General features: G+C 42.1%; 1 protein-coding gene and 1 long non-coding RNA gene across 17 annotated transcripts in view; both read right to left on the reverse strand.

The window, feature by feature from the left end:
* Lrmda (leucine rich melanocyte differentiation associated) overlaps positions 1-19,001 on the reverse strand; it is a 994,383-nt gene that overhangs the window by 424,094 nt on the left and 551,288 nt on the right. For 13 of the 16 annotated variants that reach the window (XR_013435025.1, XR_013435024.1, XR_013435022.1 and 10 more), the window contains 2 exons: positions 17,295-17,423; positions 6,425-6,562 (listed from right to left, as the gene is read on the reverse strand). The exons of 1 other annotated variant lie outside the window; for it this stretch is intronic. Coding sequence is in view for 12 of the 15 variants with exons in the window: in XM_078039765.1 (XP_077895891.1) it covers positions 6,425-6,562; positions 17,295-17,423 (267 nt within the window). In the remaining 3 variants the exon portion in view is untranslated. Of the gene's footprint in view, positions 1-6,424; positions 6,563-17,291; positions 17,424-17,623; positions 17,759-19,001 lie in introns of those variants that run through there. 2 more of the 16 variants (XM_078039750.1, XM_078039699.1) reach the window with 2 other exon arrangements.
* On the reverse strand, positions 14,803-17,276 carry LOC144375343 (uncharacterized). Its single transcript, XR_013435033.1, has 3 exons — positions 16,727-17,276; positions 15,825-15,878; positions 14,803-14,961 (listed from the first exon to the last, which is right to left on the reverse strand). It is a non-coding gene; the product is annotated as an uncharacterized LOC144375343 (long non-coding RNA).

The raw sequence follows: 19,001 nt of genomic DNA on the forward strand, positions 1-19,001 counted from the left end.
GCTGTGATATGGAAGGTGAGGTTATCAAAAGGAGAGCAGGGGGCCCTGGGAAGGTGTTTACACACCCATTTGTCTCTGTCCAGAAAAGAGATTTCTCAAAAGTGAGAGACCAGCACCCAGAGCTTTCCAGGTACTCTCTCTTTTCATGAAGAATATTTCATTTTTTTTAAAGGACTCCTCTAAGGAGAGAGGAAGACTGGAATGGGGAGAAAAGATACATCTGGAAAGCTTTTTGTTTCTCTTTGTTTTGCACCAAAAATCAACTTTTTTTTTCCTGCTCCAATCCCAGTGCTCTGGCATTTTTCACGTAGACCTCAAAGAGAGAGATGATCTTTCCTCCTACCCCAACTTATTACCCCAGGAAGAGGATATAGTCACAGAAAAACCCGTGATGGGTCTCCAGTATCTGCAGTATGGGGTGGGGGTGGCTACCATGTTTCTTTCTCTGACATTCTATTGGAGAAATAGCAAATTTCCAGGTGTTTTTTTTTTTAATTATTTGTCTGTTTTCCCTCTGGTACTAAGAATTGAATTCACTGAACTACATTCCCAGACCTTTTAAAAATTGTTTTTTAAATTTTAAGACAGGGTCTCTCCATGTTGCTGAGGGTCTTGCTAAGTTGCTGAGGCTGGCCTCCAACTCATGATTTTTCTGGCCCAGCCTCCCCAGCCTCTGGGATTTCAGGTAGGTGTCACCACACCCAGCTCTAAGCTTCTAGCTCTTACAGGGGCCAGGCTTGGGGTTCCTGGGCACATGTTCTATTTCTTCCCACTTAGGGCATCCTACACTTTCCCCTTGCACAGTGAGTTGGGAGACAGAGCAGAAGCTACAAATGCACAACCTGGGCTCCAAAAGGCAGCCACAGGGGACCCAACAACTGTTTCTAACCCTTCACAAAGCACAAGAGAACTGGGCAAGGATGCTAGCAAAATGTGGCGCTTCTTTGCTGCTGTCTTAACGACATCCACTCCATTTATAACATAGGCTATCTCCTTCTGATCAAAAGCACTGATCAGCTGCTAAATATGTCTCATTAATAAAAGAAAAAGTGTTAGCAATGGCTTATGTGCTGCTTATTTGAAAGACCAAGGCTTTTGAAAAGAGGAGAAAATTAAAAGGAGGGAAGACCTTCTTAATGAGAAACTTGGGGCCAACAGGGCACAGGAAAGAACCCAGGCAGTGAGCTTATTTTGCTGGGTGATCTTGGTTCTGTTTCTGTGGCCCTCCAGAGCCTCGGTTTCCCTATCTGCACCATGGAGGGTTGGGCCAAACGACATTCAAGCCTCCTTTGAACCTTACCTTGCTTAAAGTCTACATGCCTCAGAATTGATTTAAAACAAATACATTCATACTATCCCATCTTGTTACACCAATTTCCTTATATAACCACCTCCCCCCCCCCAACACGCCTCCAGGTATAGGGTGGTGAGAAAAAGCCAATAAAGACCAAGAAGTAATGAACAAACACTGTGAGTGGAATAGCTCCAGATGCTCAGAGAGATGACAATGATCTCACTCTAATGAGCCGAGGTGAGCTCACCTACAGCATTAATGAACGCCTGACAACTGGCAAAGGCCAGCTGATTTCCCTCACAGTTCACCGGCAGCATGTTTGAAGTCTCTGTGCAAACAATACACCCACAGGACAGTCCAAGGCCCTCTACAGAGGGTAACCGGCAATTACTCTGTGGGCTTCTGTCACTTTGATCTCTGGGTCGTGACCTTTGCTTTCTTGTGATCTTCAAAGCCCAGATTGTAGATTAGCTGGAGAATGCTAACTGGGTTGTGTAAGCCACAAGTTTTACAGCTCCCTACTCGGTGGGAAATGGTGGCAGCCCAGGACTGCCTACAGATGGTACAGACTCCCTCCCTCCCTCCCTTGGGCTGAGTGCTACAGACACTGGGCAGACCCCAGGGGCTGTTCCCTACTGGGGAACAAAGAAAGGGTGTCACATTCTAAATAATTTAAAGTTGTAAGGAATACAGAGGGATGTGCCGGGGAGGGGGGAGGAAGGAGAGGCCCGACCTGTGATGGGCAGTAGCAGGAGAGAATTCATGACAAAGGTTAGGGGAACAGAAGGGAGCTGGGAGCCACGAGCCTAACCCCCTTGTTTGAAATGTGAAGTCCAACACTTGTGGACTATTGACCTTCGGGCCATTGTTCTTTCTGCAGAAAAGAAAGGAGGAAGAAGAGGGCTGAAAGAGAAGATAAGCAACAGCACCCAAGCTTCCCATACTTGATTCCCTTACTGTGTCTGGTGTTGGGCGTCCACAGAGGCCCCATGTGGTTTCTTAGCACCTTGGTGGTCCAGGCCTAGATGACTTGCCTCATGGCTCTCTTCCTGCCCCAATCTCGAAGGCCGCTGTGACCACCTTCACTTCTATTCAATATTGATCCCCAAACAACAGCACTGTGTCCACACAGCAAAGCACTTGGCAGGCTTAAGCTCTATAGCAACGCGGCAATGGACATTTCTCAGCCATGAACTATGATGAATGGCAAAGGGAACCCCCAGGCACGGTTTCGCTCCTGCCCCCAGCAGGGCCAGGGCTCTACTCAACAACTCGGCAGTATGTTCATGCTCACATAGAAATTTAATGAGCCTGTTTTACTGTGGGGATGTGTGCCAAGAAAATCCAACTGGGTGCACAGGGGGTAAGTGAGGAAGCCAGAAGGGTGGGCTAGGGGGAGGGGAGGAAAGACTTGACAGAAACCCGAGGATCTGTGATGCCATTGCCAATTGCTACATAAATCTAGTCACTTCCCATTTCTGGTCCAGTGGTTGGCCACAATGTGACCTAAAACGGGGCTGACCCCTTTGAAATCAACATCTCCCATGGAAATGAAACAACAGACACACTTGTTTTGATGTATGGCTGGGTGACATATTATAAATATTACATCACATAACCACAGAGGATGCCAATCAATAAGAAATTTTTTTAGACAGCACTAAATGAACCATGGGTTCTTGCTTCTGAATACACTCCTTTAAGGCTCCTACTATTGCTTAAATGATTAATAGAAGACATATTGTCAGAAAATGTACTTAAAGTGAAAAACAGTAAACTGTAGAAATATCATTCATTTTTAAGCAATTTTCTAGTGAAAAATGTCACATAAATTTACATAGAGGCTCCACTATTAGACTGTGGGTAACAGTGAGAAAGAAGGTAGACCTCACGCTTTGTGGATGAAGGGCTGGGAAATATTTTACCAAAAGAAGAAAAAAAAAAAAAACCAAAGCTGCATTGCTTTGTATAAATGCAAATGCCACAGGAACTCTGAATTCAAAAGTCGTATTGTGAAATCCTAAAATTTCTCAGGGGCAAATGGAGCACAAACTCCAGAATAAATAAATGAGAGCGGCTCATAGGCCACAAGAATGGAACTGCATCATGCATCCATTTCTCTCTTCCTCATCCAAGGGCGAGTGCTTATCAAATCAACAATGAAAAATAAAAATAAATAAACAAACGAATAAAAAACTTAAATGGGCTGGAGAATCGACCTACCATTCCACTCTGCAATCAGATGCTGTGCAGTGAATGTGCAACCCCATGGACTCACATTTAACATTCCCTCTGCTGTTCTTAGTTACTGCTTCTCTCAGAGTGGAAGCATCTTGCCATTGTTATGGGTGATGTATGGATTTTCTAAGGTAACTTTTGACCAGATGTGATTTTGGCTGCATGTAAGCTCTAAGATCCAGCCCCTCATGGCAACTTTAGCATATGTGTATTAACAGCAGCCTTTCCAGTGCCATCCCTCAAGTACTTCTAGGGAAACAGATCAGGGATGGAGAGGACAGGTGTGGAAGGTACCCAGGCTAGCCCAGGAGATAGAGTATTCACATAGAATCAAGCCCTCTCCAAAGAATCATGACCCATAATCAGGACTTGGGTTGAGTCCGAATGACAGTCTCTTGCTTGTTAACTGCCTTTGTCACTCCCAAATGGATCTGATCCCAAGTGGCAGTGGGCATCTAAGGTACCCAAAGGTCCCTGCCTCTACCTATTAATATTTAGCTCCTAAGCAGAAAAGGTAATTTCAAACTGTCTCCCGCAGTTACAAAGGCCCTTTTCCATGTTCACCACTACATTGGGTGTTGATGAGGATTTAGAAGAAAGGAAGACCAGCCCGTACCCACGTACCCACTGGAAGCTCTTCTCTACATGTTCAAGTACATATAATAGTGAGGGAAATACATGAGGGAATCTTTGAAATGATGTGAGATGGTAAAGGACAATGGCAGCCGCTTGAGAGCAGAGTGTCTCAGAATGCTAGAACCAATTAAACATCAGAATTCCCAGTGGAGGGTTCTATTGGATTTGCCACCAAATGAATGAGAATGCCTTAGATGACTCAAAGGCCATTAAGGAACCACAGATCAAAATGGTCCTCGGCATTTTAAAGGTCCCCACTGCCAAAAATGGTCCTCACGTCAGATCTTCTGATCTGATCTCTTACACTACACTATGGGTCTTCACATTTTGCTTATATGACCAGTTACAATAACAAAATAATAGTATTAGCTTTTTTATTTTTATTTTTTTCATTTTACAACCTTATATGCCTCTGTTTGAGATCACACCAAATAGCATGGAACTGAAAACTTCCCTCGTACTGCGTCTCTCATTCTGGGAAAAATAAATAAAAAACGCTTGCCTGCAGTTAGAGTTACACATAATTTTTGATTCCATGAATGAATGAATGAATGAATGAATGAATGAACATGTATGGATATGGACACATAGACTCATATCAGACTCATATAAGTGAGCACATACATACACACATACATATTTAAATTTTGTTAGGTTATTTTATAGAATTAGTAAAATCTGGGGAAAAAAATTAGAAAACAAATGATAATTTACCAGTGTTTGGTTTACTAAAAATACTTACCTGGGAAAATTTGGTGGGCTCTCTTGACCATCCAAGATACATCTTTAAGAAGATTGAATAAGTTTTAAGTGACCCCTTTATACCTGAAATCAGGCTACTAAATACTTCAAAATTGCTAAGAGGGTTCCAGAAGTGAATTAAGTTCTACGTGATTAAACAACTTAAAGTGATGATTCAGAAATGTGTTAAGTATTTACCTTCTGTACATTAACCATACTTGTAGCAGAACTCATGTTCAGACATATAGTATCACATTCCAAATGAAAATCTTCATGATGGAGAAAATTTTACAACATTTTTTTTAAAAAGTAGGGTTGGAGTTTTATTCTAAGATAATTTAAGGATAGACTAAGACCTCTCCAAAATTAATCATGAAACCTAGAAAATGAAGTTAACAGTACAAAATTCTTTGTATAAAGAAATATAACTGAATTTCTGCTGCAGCCTAACCTACTTATATGTGTATGTATTTTTAAAAATCTTCAATGTTCAATAGACTTAGTATTTCTTACAGCATTCCCTTTATTAAAAATGAATGACCCCAATACATTCCTCCATGCATGGCCACAGATTGTTATATAAGTTCCAAAAGAACAAGTTCCTCTCAAATCTTTATGCTCTTTCCCCAGCCTTTCCAAATCTATCTCCCCTACCCACCTTCCTCTCACATTAATTCAAGTGGTATATTACTGAGAGCCTATTTCATGATGGAGAGAGAAGCTACATATACAAAAGATCATTAAAATATTTATAAAGCAATAATCAAGAATGAGAGCACATTGAGTTTAAAATGAGGAGGAAAGAAAATGAATTTAGTAAAACAGATAAGATTAAGATAATTTTCCTAAGAGAGGTGATTTGGATCAGGGGTTTCAAAGCAGTTGGTTTATGAAAACAGAGAATAAAGAGAAGCATTCTTACTTGGAGCCCAGCAAAGTGAACTCTGGTGCCTAGTTTTAGAGAGGAGCAATATGGGCCTGTAGGACTTCCTTTTGGAATTGTACATGAGCTCCCTAAGTTTTGGAGAGGTTTCTCTCCAAAAAGTGATCACAGAAAGACCTTACAATGTAGAGGAGAGGTTAGCACATTACAGGCCCTGGGTCAAATCTGGCCTATTGCTTTTTTTTTAAACAAATAAAGTTTTATTGAAACAGAGTCGAGCTCATTTATTTACAAATTATTTATGGCTACCTCTCCCTGAAACAGCAGAGCTGAATAATTGCAAAAGAATCCACATGACTTACAAAACCTAAAATACTTAGTATTTGGCCCTTTATTAAAAAAAAAAAAAAAGTTTGTCAACCCCTGACCTAGACCACCCAACAGCTTGCATCCTTCTTGGCTCCTGTGACCTCAACAAAGGGAGACAATGGCTTTAGGTTTCCAAAAGGTAGACATTAAACACTGTCATAGGAAGTTCACTGATATTTACCAAACATCAGCTACCTACCTCACAGTATGATGTCACCCACCAAAGGCACTATTTTCCCTGTCTCCCACCATAAGTCACTTACCTGTATCGCTTGTAGTCTTCCTCATCCTTTTCCAAGCTGACCAGCTCATTGGGACATGCAACATTACCCAGCAGGCTGAGGTACTCCAGAGCTGGCGTCACTTCTGCCAGGTGATCGAGCAGACGCTCCAAGTCAGTGATGTGACAAAGGTTAAGGATCTTAGTCCAGGAAGACAAAGGACTTAGCGAGGAGCACTGGGCATAAGTGGCAGGCACAGCCTAGCAACTGACATTTTGATTCTGCTCCTATGTGATGACTGAGCTGTGGGTGGAGGGCAATGCTAAGTGTTCACTCCCACTATTGGAAACATGGCCCAAACTTTCTCTGCATAAGTCACACTAAGTCCAGGTCACTTGAGGAAGAATACATGAACTTAAGTTTCATCACGCTTTTCTTTTCATTGTAGCTTTCTTTTCTTCTTTAAATATTTTGGTTTTTGTAGTCATAGCTGGACACAATACCTTTATTTTAAAATTTTATTTATTTATTTTATGTGGTGCTGAGGATCAAACCCAGTGCCTCACACATGCTAGGCGAGCTCTCTACCACTGATCTACAACCCTAGCCCCTGTAGTTTTCTTTAAATGATTTAAAATATATATTTCACTTAGCAAAATATTCTGCAATATGCAAATCTATAAAATTTATATTCTCTTTTAGTAGAAACAACTTATCATTGAAACAAATGGGAACGGCATGGATGCAAAGAGGGACTGGCCCCTCTTCTGATCTGAGAGTCTGTAGGGAAGCTAAGCTTTGCTCAGTGACCTTGTTGATGGCAATAAGGTATTGGGTTGGGGTAAAAAGGAACAAAGGAGGAAAAGACAAGAGTAAGTTAGGATAGGTTTCATCCAACCAAGCAGGTCAAAATACATTTCCTGAGACTCTGCTCTAATTTGATATTCAATGAAGATTATACAAGAGAAAAGACAGAGGAGGTGCATGGTGGTGAGATTATTCCATGATCCTTCCCCAAGTGGGATTCACTGTCCAATCAAGACAAATACTGAGATCTTCCAAACCAAATGTGCAAGAGTCGTAGATGCATGAAATCACAGCTATTGGAAAGGACTTAACCTAGTCCAGATATCAGCTCCTGGCTTTAGCCACAAACTTATGAGCTGAACCCTGGGCAAGGGGATGACTAGAGGGACCATGAGTGGAGGCCATGATTAGCAGGAGCATAAGATGAGACAACATCAGTAGACAGAATGGTTCTTGCGAGAGAATGGCAGCAGAGCACACAGGGAATACCACATAAAAGCAGAGGCCACACATAAGAGTCAAAGCCCCAGAGTATAATTTCAAAACATAAGGTCCACTTGACTCTAGGAGAAGAAGGTAGCGCCCAGAAAGGCTGCTTCATCCCTGTCAGTATATTATGGAATCCTGGGATATTAACCAGATTTTCTTATACTTTGCTTCAACTTGTCAGAGAAAAATGAACTCCCCATTTAAGTCATGTCTGATTCCATCCCTAACACACTTGTCAATGGGTCACTACAAGACAGCACATTCCATTTCTGATAAACATAATAGTTTTTCTTTCCTCTGGGCTGGAATCTTCCTCTTATTTCTACCCATGGACCCAATTTTACTGCTTGAGGTCACAGAGAATAAGGCCTTCTTCTCTTCCATACCATGAGTTTTCAGATATTTGAAAGGTATGTGTCTTCCTTTTCTCCAAGGTAAGTTTCTCCAAGCATTTTTCATACAACGTGCTCTTCCCCCATCCCAGGTAAGAACCAATGGTGTACTCTGGGCTGGAGCAAGAGGGAGACCAATGAGCAAAGCACCAGACAAGGAGGAAAAAGAAGAGCAACTGAAAGATGCAATCAGGCTCACTCACCACTGGCTTCCATGCGACAATATCATCCCTATTTCCTAAATCAAAAAGAAAAAAAAATGGACACGGAGTTTTTAATCTTTCAAATAGTTCACAATTAACATCCAGGGATGACTACAAATAAAGACGATGAGAAAGGAAGTTCATATCAGAAATATAGAGACAAGCTCCCACCAAGGAGATAATGTTAGAAGTACAGGGTGCAGACAGCCAGGAATTAAACATCAACATATTTCATCACTGAATACTAAACACAGGAACCACTCTTAAAAAATTCATGTTCAAGGCTGGGGATGTGGCTCAAGCGGTAGCGTGCTCCCCTGGCATGCCTGTAGCCCAGGTTCGATCCTCAGCACCACATACAAACAAAGATGTTGTGTCTGCCGAAAACTAGAAAATAAATATTAAAAAATTAAAAAAAAATTCATGTTCAATTGCCATACTACTTTAAAATTTTCAGTACTGGGGATTGAACCCAAGGTTACTCTACTAGTAGCTACATCCCCAGATCTCTCTTTTTTTTCATTTATTATTTTATTTTGTTATTTTCATTTGCCATATCTTTTGGTACTGAGGATCAAACCTAGGGATACTTTGCCACTAAGCCACTAAACTACATCCCCATCCCCAGTCTTTCTTATTTTTATTTTGAGGCAGGGTCTCACTTAGTTGCTGAGGCTGCTCTTGAACTTTCAATTCTCCTACCACAGTCTCCCCAGTACCTAAAATTACAGGCATGAGCCACCATGCCCAATCAATCACTATACTCTTTAAGAAAAATCATTTTTAAAATATAAGTGGTTAAAATGGCAGTGAACAATTCCAGGGAAAATTCAACTTTTATAGTAGATTCCATCTTTGTATGTGTCACAGTCATTGTTAGAAAAGGAAAAGGGTCCTGCCACCACTCCATCAGCACTGTCCTTATACCCAGGCAGGGACACTTTAGGGGACCCTGTGCTTTGGAGTGCCTTCCTCAAAATTCTCTAAGTCCCTATCCAGTACCTAAAACTGGTCGGGAGCCAACAGTGTCACCCAGATGAAGTACTCTGTGCCTGGACCTGGACCTGCAGAGGCCCAAGGCCCAGTACTTCATGGGTTGCTCCAACCTCTACCCCACACATGGAACCCATGAGATGCTACAAGGAGCACTGTAGCTCATGCCTGTCAGGTTGTCATAAAACTTCAAGGCCAAGACCACTTTCCAGGAAGGATACCAAACAAACTCATCACTCCTCTGGCCAACACAGTATTCATTTTGTGGGATTGCAAGAGGTTTGGCTGTCAACATGGTACTGACATAATGATTCAAATTATTTATGTGCATGAAGAACTTAGATGATCTAAGAAAAGCCCTCTCTATTATATATAGAAAAGTCACACCCAAACCTTTTAAGTTAGAGCAAACCTAAAAGCTTAGTTCTTCTTCATCTACTGCATGAAGGTTGGAGTAAATATAATTCAAAACTGGTAAGATTTTTAAGTTGAGAAAACACTGGGCAAGGGGGTTGGACTGCAATCCCAGTCTCTTCTCAACAGTTTGTGATGACCAAGCAGAAGCTTAGCATGCCACCAACCAAGGAAGCAGACCTACTTTAATTGGAGTCTTCATAGGTAGATTTAATATAGAGCTATTAAGGCATATGTGTGAAGGGCTCCTTGCTTACACAGGGCCCTTTCAAAGCCTTGGGGAAGGCCCTCCTGACACAGTCACATGGCCGTGTACTATTTTTTTAAAGTTTGCAAAACTGGTTATTTGAATGCAAATCAGTTAAAATTATTATCTTTCTCCATCACATTTCCCCTTGAATTGGGTAACAAAAGGAATGGCTGTGGGAATCCTGGGATCTGGCTAAGGAGAACTCTCTAGGAGTCATGTTTACTTAGTAGAATGTATTTGCGTAGCCTTCAGTCACGTCTGTGTCTGATTAAATTATTACAACAGTTTCAGTAGGAATGACTTCCAGTAATAGTTCCACCTCTCACCAGGCTGACACCAACATGCAGGGACAGGATAAAACTGAAGATGCAATGATTAACAAATTCATCAATTCAAACATAGAAGAAGAAGATTTTGAGCATGTGCCTACATGCAAAGGCACATGCACACCAACATCCCTCACCAAAATGTTCTGAAATCTTAAAAGCTCAAACATGAAAGAAATGGGTAAGAGTTTCTCCAAAATCAAATCATCTCAAAAGTTATACTGACGGTACATTGGTGAAACTACCAATAATGAATAGTAGTGAGTCAGATTTCCATCACTATAATGAAATACCTGAGATAAACAACTAATAAAGGGAAAAAAAAGGTATATTTTGTCTCACAGTGCTAAAAAGTTTCAGTGCAAGATCTGGTAGACCCATTGTTTTGGGCCTTTAGTGTGCATACCAGATGGTAATGGTGGGGAATATGTAATAGAGCAAATGGCTCACCTCATGAGCCAGGAAGAAAGAGAAATAAAGAACGAAGCCCTGGTCCCATGATCCCCTTTGAGAGCATGCTCCCAGTGACCTAAGGACTTCCCATTAGGTTCCACTTCCTAACAGTTTCACCACCTCCCAACAGGGCCACCCTGGGCACCAAGCCATTAACACACAGACCTTTGTGCAAAACTTATCCAACCCACAGCAGCAGTGAAATAGAACATTTCTCAACTATAAAAATAAAAATCAAAACTTCAATCATTCATGCTCTAAGAAGAAATTATCTTTTTTTTTTTCTACAGAAAACATCACAAAATTTCATGCCTTATAATGAAGCTAGAAGGGAATTTGCAGGGGGAAAAAAATAGGGAAAAACTTCCCATATAGGCATATTTCATTTAAAAGGATTGCTTCTTTTCTAGTGTTTTGACATTGGTGGGATTTATTCACTTAAAGTTTTTAAAGTTTTCTTTCATGTATTTTTGTTTCAGATAAACATTCTTTTCATACATTTATAACCATGTAACCTTCATCTTAGGAAGGACTCTTCAAGTTAGTCAAGTTTCACACCCCACAAAACCTGAACCTGTCTTTACACGAACACCAAGAAGAGAGATCCTCTGAACGCCTGGTCATGGGAATTCTTTGGGAAAAGGGTCTATAGGCTTCAAGAAGCTTCAGCCATCCTATGCCAGTGAATCCAGAGGATTTCCCAGAGTCTGCCACATTTAGGACACTTTGTGTGACAGAAATGCCATCATTTGACAACCTACAAAGTGATAAAGGGGGCTGATCCGGGCGGTCTCCCCCCAAACCCACACCAGCCAGGAAGCCCCAGCGCCTTCACCCCGCAAGCGCTGGGGCTGCTCTTCATCTCTGTGTTGATTCCACCACCACAGCATGAAATAGGAGAAGGAGTTTTAATTGGCTCCTCAGTCCCCTGGGTCAGCAAGGACAAACACAGCCCTGTCTTGCCTGATTGCGAGCTGAGATAGAACTTGTCATATTCCTTTTTGTCAAGTTGCATGGAAAATTAACCAGAGGCGATCAGTGGAAGAAACTCCGCGTCTCTGGCTGACCAAGACCACGGCAGTGGAGACGGATTCAGGGATTCTCCCAAGAGTGACTTTTCTTCCTTTAAAAAAAAAAAAATTGAATCTACTTGGCAGAGTTACAACTCTCTCCAGCTGGATTCTCAGCACACACCTGGTTTCCCTCATCAACTCTTCTCCGGAGGACTTGGCGTTTAGATTTTTTTCAACGTTGTCTACAGAAAGTTGCCATCACGGAGCCCAGCTGTCGTGGCTGGGCTTGCCAAGGGAGATTTTCTGCGGAGGGTCCAAGATCAAAGCAGCCTCTTGCCTTGCAAGTTTGGAGTGGGAAGGAGGAGGGGAGCCTTCTGGCCTGTGGATCCAGTTGCTCAGGTCCAAAGTGGTCTCCCAGGTGAGAAGGGGCTCATCCTTCACTCTAGGCTGAGCTCTAGGTCAAAGGGTAGCTTCTGACACCCTGGGGGGATTTTAACCAGGGATAATCCTAATGAAGGATTTTTGAAAGCTAAATATGCAGTGCAAAGACATATTAGCTCATTTAGATCTATACTCAAGCAGCAGTCCTTATCACATCCAAATAACAATGAAGGGAATGGGTTACAGGTCATAGCCAATAAGTGGCAGAATCTGGATTCAAACTTAGATCCTAAAGAAACTGCATTCTAGGGGAAAACAGGACTCATGATTTCCTAACACAAAAATTAGAGAGTCTTATATGTTTCTGGGGGAGACCACGATGTGCTGTCATCCAGCTATGCTCTGTACCTTAGATTACTTTCAATATAGGCTCAGTTTTTAAAGCACTGAAGATTTAACCAACAGTAAAATGTAATAAGAAGTTATGAAATCTTTGGGTGTTCACAAAGCGGCTTCCCATATAACTATATCATTTAAATTTCTCAACAATACTCTGAAGTACATATTATATTACCCATTTTATAAAGAAACCAAGGCTCCTGACAAGGCACTGAGACTTCCCCCAAGAGGACAGCAAATTGCTGTCAGAGCTCAGGCCTGTCTTCTGACTCATGCAATGGTCTGCTCACCACAGCCCAGCTGTGTAACGTGTAGCATTCTTTGTTCCATCCAATGCTACAATTCAAACCCTGTTGTCTCTTCAGACAATGTACTAAAGCAAACAGGGAATCACAAAATGAATGTGATTTCAGATGATGTCAGTGTAATCCTCAAAGGGAAGACCAGGGAGAACATTGGATTGTGTAAAAATTAGAGATGTATGTTTTCAGATTTTTTTTTCATTTGGTCCCTTACTTGTGGTTGAATATTCATTTATGATATGGTTGACATTCATTTATGATATGTTGGGAGAGTCTTGGATAGTGTGTGCACGCTGATGGTAGGAGAGAGAGGTGAAAATATAAGGGCCGAGAGAAGGATTCATGGCCAGTAACTACCTGGCCATTCTAAATGAACCAAAGGTGAGACAGCTCAAAGCAAGAGACAAAGAGCTTACCTGAGACAACCAGGCTTTCAGAGATTCCAGGCAAGATACCAAAGCTGAGAGCTAAACAAAAGTGGAACAGAGGGGAGATATAACAAATATGAGAGGTCAAGCAGAAGGTACACAGATCGGGTGGGAGGAGTTGATTGGTGCTACTAAGTGTGGGCTCTGGGATCTCTTTCATGAGGAGAATTCCTCAGACCTAGCTGGAGCAGGGCCTTACCATGGTAGGCACAGGCAACGGACACATCTAAGTCCCTCTCTTTGTGCAGTGACTGCCTCCCTGAGTTTCAGACTTTGGGGCTAGAAATCAGCATACCTGAGTTCTAGACTGAACCCCACCTTTGACAATCTACATGACATCCAAAAGCTTACACTCCTAGCTTTTTTCATCAAAAACAAGAAAAATGGTGCCCAATTCGTAGAATATTAAGGTAATATTAAATTATAAAAGTCAAACAAATGTATTCTGGCCTTGATTATAATGGGGACCAAGTCAGATAAGTTCATACAGTTCTCTAGGATAGTGGTAGCAATATACACACATTTACTATGTTACTGGCACTTAATGTTGGTTAGATATTTAGAATTCTCTTACAAAAACCTATGGGGTGGGTACTGTTATTTTCCTCACTTTGTAGAGGAAATCAAAGCACAGAGATGTTATGTAACTTGCCCAAGGTCATGCAGCAAGTGGCAGACTTGAGGTACAAGAGCAGGAAGACTGGCCTCCAAGCCTGTTCTTAAATACTATGAGACAGTTCCACCTGCTAAAGGAAAAAGGAAGCCAACAACCCAAGTTTCCAGAGCATAGTAAACAGAGCATTCTTTAGACATAGTTAAAAGTGAATAAAATCAAAATGGAAAAATCTTGATTTATAACTCAGATTAATTAGGGAGGGCAAAAAAAAAACATTCTACAGATGCCAAAACCAAAAAATAAAAAATAAGAATAAAATAAATTTCACAAACGAATTTAAAAGAAAAAATATCATTTACTAGCAAGATTGCTAATGTGCGGAAAGATTCAATTCACAAGAAAAAGCTAATACTTAGCCTTTTCGGAGGTCAATAGTTAATTGGTTTGGTGCCCTTCATGACAAAAATGAAGCTAAAATCTTAAAGGAGATGAAATGCCAGTATAGAAAATTGCTGCGGGAATGAGCTGTGCCTCTCTATACCCACATTTGTTCTACATTTGCTTTCATAATACAAATACTTGCAAAGTACTTGTACCCCAGACATTATGCTGGAATCCTCCTCTCCTGTGATGTGGGTCAGGCAGCCTGTTAGAGATAAGCAGTTCAGCCAACAGCCTGCACCCATTTCCAGACATATGGGTAAGACCATTTCGCCCATCCATTCCAACAGTCTCAAATCATGGTGGTGACATGGGTTATCCAAAGTAAGACCAGCAGAAGAACCATCCAGCTGAGCCCTAGCCAATTAGTTGACCCATAGAATTGCAAACAAAACATTTGTTGTTATAATCCCTTAAGTTTTGGGGTGGATTATTATGTAGCAAAAGCCCATATATAAGGTATTTCATGGGGAAGCAACAGAAAAATGGAACCTAATAATTGTTTGAGAACCTGGGGCATTTTCCCAATTAGATAAGAGAGTTAGAGGGCTGAAAATATGGAGTCAGAAATGTTAGACTAAGAGGATGGCATATGATGTTGCCTGCACTTACCTGTCTTTCATTCTGTGACTTTTGGATCAAGCAGATGGGGAATCTCATCTTCATGAAACTCTGGTCCAACAGACCAGAGAAGAAAAAAGGAAAGAATTCATGCTGCATCCTGAGAGAGCCAACCCTTGGCTTCTGTATCTACTGATAATAAAGTGCACCACAATAGCACAATGACATACCTAGTCATGTTTATAGCTTCGTGGCATCTTCTTCTACAGCCCCTCCCAGCCATTCTATTACTCTCTCAGCATCATGCTACATGATGTGAAAAATGATACATGGAGTAGGGAAAGGGCCCAACCAAACGTAAAAGATAATCTCTCAATGCTGGGGATCCAAGAGGCTCACCAATCTCTGGTGTCTACAATACCAAGAATAAAACCATCATTCAATTCAACTTAATTCCTTAAAAAATAAGAACAGAGGTCACAGAGAATGACTTGTCCAAGGCCACACAGCTAAATATGATTACACTGACCCATGACCCCAAGTCTGTGGACTCTGCTTTTCACCAGTGACATGAGCCACAGGAAATGAGTCTTGGGACCCAGGGGATGAACCATATCATACAAATTCTAGTCTAATAATCTTTCTTTCTCTCCTTGACTGATTTGAGAATATCATCCATATGATCTCCTAAGACCACTAAGGAAGCCACAGGACACACTAGCTATAAATGTTTTATAAGCTGTAGTAAGTTTTATAAGCTGTAATAAGTTTTCAAACAATGACTAGGAAACCTGGTTGACCAGAGGGTAGAAGAGGGAAACCCCCCACCAGATACGTCATTGTGACCCAGACTGAATTTACTTAGAGGCCTTCTACTTCTCTATTAGAGTGGCCATTAATAATGGCCGCGAGATGCATACTTGCTAAGCTATGAATGTTTGTGTCTCCCCAAATTGGAATGTTGAAATACTAACCTCCAGCTTTCAGACTATGAGAAATAAACGCTCATTGTTCTACTCAACAGGATTCTGTCACAGCAGCAAGGGCAAATGGAGACAATACAAAATAAAGAAAATATTAACTTATGGCTTGAAGAATAGTCAATGGCTAATAAATGCTTTGCAAAATATCTTTAAATGCTGACATAAGCATACAAGTCAAACTTAACAGGTATATCTGCCTTTATTTTACAATCTATTAGGAAATGCCCTGTTTTCTTTTCTATTTCTACCTTATCACATGTAAGTGAACAAGTGATTTAACTACTCCAGGTTTCAAATGTTCTCTCAGTTAAACAAGGCAATTGAACTTCTGGAGCCACAGAGAACAGAAAGAACTCTGACTACAACCACAATCTGAGATGGAATCTAGGGCCTAGCATCTTGTTAACTGACTGACAAGGGTGGGGGTAGAGGTCTATACTGCACCTCTCTCCATTTCTAGATAAATGGAAAAACTGCACCCTCCTCACAGGGCTTTTATAAGAATGAAAAAATATATATACTTAAAGGATGTAGCATAGAGCCTGATGCCTGGGAGTGTTCACTAATGAAAAGTTAGTGGTAATGACTCATTCGTTCATCCCACAAATATTTATGGAACTTGTACTCTGTGACAGGCAGTATTCTATGTGTGAAGGATGGAGAGAATTCCCTGCCTTGTGGGGTTGGCATTCTAGTGCATGATAATCCATAACTCTAACAACAAAGGAGTTATGTGGCTTGTGTCTCAGAAAAAGTTCCCGGGATTCTGTTCTCACTGCAGAATCCAGTGCGGGTAAGTCCCCTGCGAGTCTGTCTGTAATGGGCACCTACTCAGGGGAAGCGTGACCCAATGGCGCTCCTAGGTCCCTATCACAAGCCAGTGAGGTACACACCTGGGAGCACAGAGCCAGGCCTGACTGTCATAACTCTCTTCCACCTCAGCTCTTGCTCCTCTTCTTTTTCTTACCAGAACTGTTACTCCTGCCTGCACCAGAGCCTTCCAGAAACCCAGAAGGCCAAGTTTGCTTAGCGGCATTACCTCCCACTTCCCACCAGAGGTCGCTATCCCACACAAGCCCAAGCCAACCCGACCAGCTTCGCCTCCTCCGCAGCAGTGACATTATTTTCTTTCTCTATTTTTATCTATTAAAAAGATTTCTTCGCAGCCATAACTTAGATCTCTACACTAAAATGGAGCAACAGGAAGATATAATGGTGCATTTCATTTATGAATGACCTATAATAAATTACTCTGAAGTGTCCCGGGTGCCAGAAGACAGAACGCTGTGTCTGCCCATGGACTGTATTTCACATACTTTAATTTAGCTGACACATAAAACTCATTTGACATTTTGCAGGTATTTGGTGGTGGGGGGGGAGGCGGGCGGGAGGGGACCACTGTGGGGCTGGGCGGGGAGTGGGGGGCGGCAAGGAGTGGGGGCGACAGGCAGAGGAAAGGATATTTGGTTCTTGTTGAGGGTTAAGGTGTGGAGCTGGGGTAACCCTGGCAACACCAGGTCGTCCCCCAGCAGATTGTTGTCCAAGATGAGTTCCTCCAGGCTCCTGAATGCGCTCAGTCCTTCCAGTGACCTGCAATGACAAAGGCAACAGGAAAAATGATCCTGCACTAAATCAGGGAGGCCATTATGAGCCGAAATAAATATTTTAACCTTCCCTTTCAGGACTGGGAATAGTTTGGGCTTGGTGCCTGTCAGCAAAGTGAATGACAAGAATTAGTAGTGGGAGCCGGGGTGGGGGCGGCGGGGGGAGAAGGGGCCGCTGGCACTCACCGCATCCTTCACGCATTGCCAACATGAAGGATGAGGGTCACTTAGTGAGTAGCCAGGATCCAAAACAAAGGGCTTCAGATACGGCCTGCAGGATAAATTTGTCAATGTCTTGTGCCTTCAGGCACCCAGCCTCGGCTGACCCTAACCTCCATTCCCAAGATAAATAACTCTGTCACAGTTCACCTTCATTCCCTGGACACAAATTTAAGTTGTCATCCATCATTCCTGCCTAGAAATATCATACCCCTCTTACAATAATAAATATAACTTCAAGTATCATTTCTTAGCGGTTCTCCTCTGGACGGTCGCAGGGGAAATGGCAAGGAGGGCTTCTTTTCTTTCCTTTCATATCCTTTCACTTTTTTCCCCTCCCTCTGCCTTTTTTTCTTCACTAATCACTTAATTTGCTTCTGCCCAGTGTCCCCATGGTTGCCCAAAAGGCAAGGCATCTGTGGAATTACATAATCGCTCCAGCCTGAGAGAGCCTTTTCTTTTTCTTTCATTATTTCTTTTTATTTGTTTTGGGTTTTGTTGGGAGGAGGAGGGTTGAGAGAATTTTCTTTTTTTTGCTTCAAAAGCTCTTGACCTGAAGTTAGTGTTTTAATTTATGGAACGTGAATTTCTCACTTTATTTTTGAAAAGCAAGGGGGAAAAAAAAATAAGGGTAGACCTAGCAATGGAGATGTTGAGGCAGTAAATAAAAGGCATCTAAAAGGATTAAGGACCCAGCTCAGGGGGGCGAAATCATGTATCAGAAAGGGAAAAACGGCTTTGCTTATACACACAGCTGAAAGTTAACTCTTCATCTGATGGGCTCTCGTGAGTGCCCATCACAAGACAAGAGGTCAGGGTGGACGGGACACGGGGGCAGTTTTGCACAAGCACTTGCTTGGATGTGCACAGACATTAATTAAAGAAAGCCGCCCAGTACAGAGACTTACGCAGACACAAACTCCCAGCTCGTTCACCTGCCAGACCCAGGATATGTGCTGAGCTTGCACAGGCTGACAGCTGAGCTACGACGTCTATCTGAGGGAGGACTCGCATGGGATCTCTGGCTACTCTATAAAATGTGACGAATCAGGAAGATGTCGTCCACACTATTTATTCATTTACTGATAGCACCTCCATTACTGTGCTGCATGCTTGCGTGTGCAAATGTGTGTATACAGCATGTGTGAAGTTCAGCACCAGGGCTTTCCTGAAGCATCCAGTTCTCCCTCATGGTTACCTCTGCCAAGAAGTCTCCAAAGCAGGGAGTCGATACTTGCAAGGTATAAAATGCATTGTAAGTAATTAAATCTGCAGATGCCACTGGGCCCAGAGCTCCTGCAGGCCTGTTTCTGCCAGTCCTCAGGGTGGTCCTGCCCCCCCCCTG

Source organism: Ictidomys tridecemlineatus, chromosome 1 (assembly GCF_052094955.1).
Source record: "Ictidomys tridecemlineatus isolate mIctTri1 chromosome 1, mIctTri1.hap1, whole genome shotgun sequence".
Lineage (NCBI taxonomy): Eukaryota > Metazoa > Chordata > Mammalia > Rodentia > Sciuridae > Ictidomys > Ictidomys tridecemlineatus.